General features: G+C 67.6%; 1 protein-coding gene across 2 annotated transcripts in view; it reads left to right on the top strand.

The window, feature by feature from the left end:
- The first annotated feature begins 15 nt into the window (after positions 1–15).
- The window catches only part of PLEC (plectin), a 19,203-nt gene continuing 17,098 nt past the window's right edge, over positions 16–2,120 (top strand). For both annotated transcript variants that reach the window (XM_027703454.1, XM_027703453.1), the window contains exons 1-2: positions 16–139; positions 1,355–1,507. In XM_027703454.1, the coding sequence (XP_027559255.1) occupies positions 68–139; positions 1,355–1,507 (225 nt within the window). In that variant the 5' untranslated portion in view covers positions 16–67. The remainder of the gene's footprint in view (positions 140–1,354; positions 1,508–2,120) is intronic.

Below are 2,120 nucleotides of genomic sequence, written 5' to 3'. Positions count from 1 at the left end.
CCCCCCCCCCCAGTTCTTCAGCGAGGTGCGAGAGACCGAGGAGCTGCTGCGGAAGACGGAGGAGACGATGAGGCGCAAGTTCAGCTGCGACCGCGGCACCACGGCCACGCGCCTCGAGGACCTGCTGCAGGACCTGGCGGTGAGGGCTCGCCTGGGACCCCCCACGGGGACCCACAGACCCAGGGGGGTACCCCCGCAGTGACCCCCAAACCCCGGGGGGATCCCCCCGAGGTGACCCTCACGAGATCCCCCAGGGTAAACCCCCCCCCCAAGATCCCCGGGGTGAGCTCCCAGGATGACCCTGCTGCTGCAGGACCTCGTGGTGAGGGCAAATAGGACTCTGGGGGTACCCCCAAGGTGACCCTCATGAGATCCCCCAGGGTAAACCCCCCCAAGATCTCTGGGGTGAGCTCCCAGGATGACCCTGCTGCTGCAGAACCTCGCGGTGAGGGCTCGCCTGGGCCCCCCGCAGTGACCCCCAGGCCCCGGGGGGGTCCCCCCAAGGTGACCCTCATGAGATCCCCCAGGGTAACCCCCCCCAAGATCTCTGGGGTGAGCTCCCAGGATGACCCTGCTGCTGCAGGACCTCGTGGTGAGGGCAAATGGGACTCTGGGGGTACCCCCGAGGTGACCCTCACGAGATCCCCCAGGGTAAACCCCCCCAAGATCCCCGGGGTGAGCTCCTGGGATGACCCTTCTGCAGAACCTCGTGGTGAGGGCAAATGGGACTCTGGGGGGGACCCCCGAGTTGACCCCCCCCAAGGTGGCCCCTCCAGGGTGACCCCCAGCCCCATGGCAACCCCAAAGGGGATCCCCACAGGGTGACTCTCATCCCCTTGGCAACCCTGGTGTGACCCCGTGCAATGTGTGACCCCCCCCCCTCCCGCCCATCCCCACTGCAGCCCCTGGAGTGACCCCAGTGCCTGAACCCACAACAACCCAAGGGTTTGCCCTCCAGCCCCCCTGCAGCCCCCACAGTGACCTCCCCAGGGGTGACCCCACCAGGGGTGACCCCCCCACAGTGTGTGAGCCCTATGGCCGCTCCAGGGGTGACCCCAGTCCCACTGCAGCCCCCAGGGCGACCCCCAAAATACGAGTCCCACTGCAGCCCCAGAGGTGTCCAGCTGCAGGGTGCTGGGGTGTCACCCCCACTGCAGCCTCTGGGGTGACCCTCGACTGTAACAGGCCAGGATGAGCCCCCCTCATATTCCTGACCCCACCCCAAAACCTTTGGGACCTCCCAAAGTATTCCTGAGCTCCCCTAAAACACCCGGCGTCCCCCCTAAATTTTTGACGCCCCCGCAAACCGTGGGATTCCCAAAATCCTGAGGTGCCCCCGAACCCGCTCCCGCAGGAGCAGAAGGAGCAGCTGGCAGAGCTGGGCACGCAGCTGGGGGGTCTCGCCCGCCGCGCCAGGACCATCGTGCAGCTGAAGCCGCGGAGCCCCGGGACCCCCCTGCAGGGCCGGCCCCCCATCCAGGCCGTCTGTGACTACAAGCAGATGGAGGTGGGGGGGTCACAGGGGCCGGGGGGGTGCAGGGGGGAGGCGGGAAGATGTGGGGGGGGTGTGTGGTGGGACCAGCAGCATCCCGGTCTGACACGGGGTCCGTGGGGGGATACGGGATGATCCACACACTGGTCTGATCTGACACCACTCTGGGGGACATGGGGAAATACAGCGGGTCCCCCACCCTGCTTTCACGCTGCCCCAGTCCCGTGAAGGGACACAGGGTGGCCCCACACCCCCTTCTGATGCCACCCCGGCCCCACTGGGGGCTGTAGGGGGGACACTGGGGGCCGCCCACCCCAGTCTGAGACCACCCTGGTGCCATGGGAGGACACTGGGGAATGTGTGGGGCCACCGGGACCCCCCCATCTGGTGCTGCCCCAGCCCCATGGGGGGACAGAGGGGCGGACATGGGAGGGGGACACTGGGGACCCCCCACCCCATGGGGGGGACATGGAGGAATATGGAGAGACATAGGGGAATATGGGGGGACACAGGGGAATATGGGGGGACACAGAACGCACATGGAGGAGCCCCACCCTGCTCTAACCCTGCCCCAGCCCCATGGGGGGACACGGTGGGGGACACAGGGGTCCCTCACCCCAGTCTGACA

Source organism: Neopelma chrysocephalum, unplaced genomic scaffold (assembly GCF_003984885.1).
Source record: "Neopelma chrysocephalum unplaced genomic scaffold, ASM398488v2 Primary Assembly neopelma1_228, whole genome shotgun sequence".
In the NCBI taxonomy this organism is placed as follows: domain Eukaryota; kingdom Metazoa; phylum Chordata; class Aves; order Passeriformes; family Pipridae; genus Neopelma; species Neopelma chrysocephalum.
This window is presented reverse-complemented; position numbering and strand designations above follow the sequence as displayed.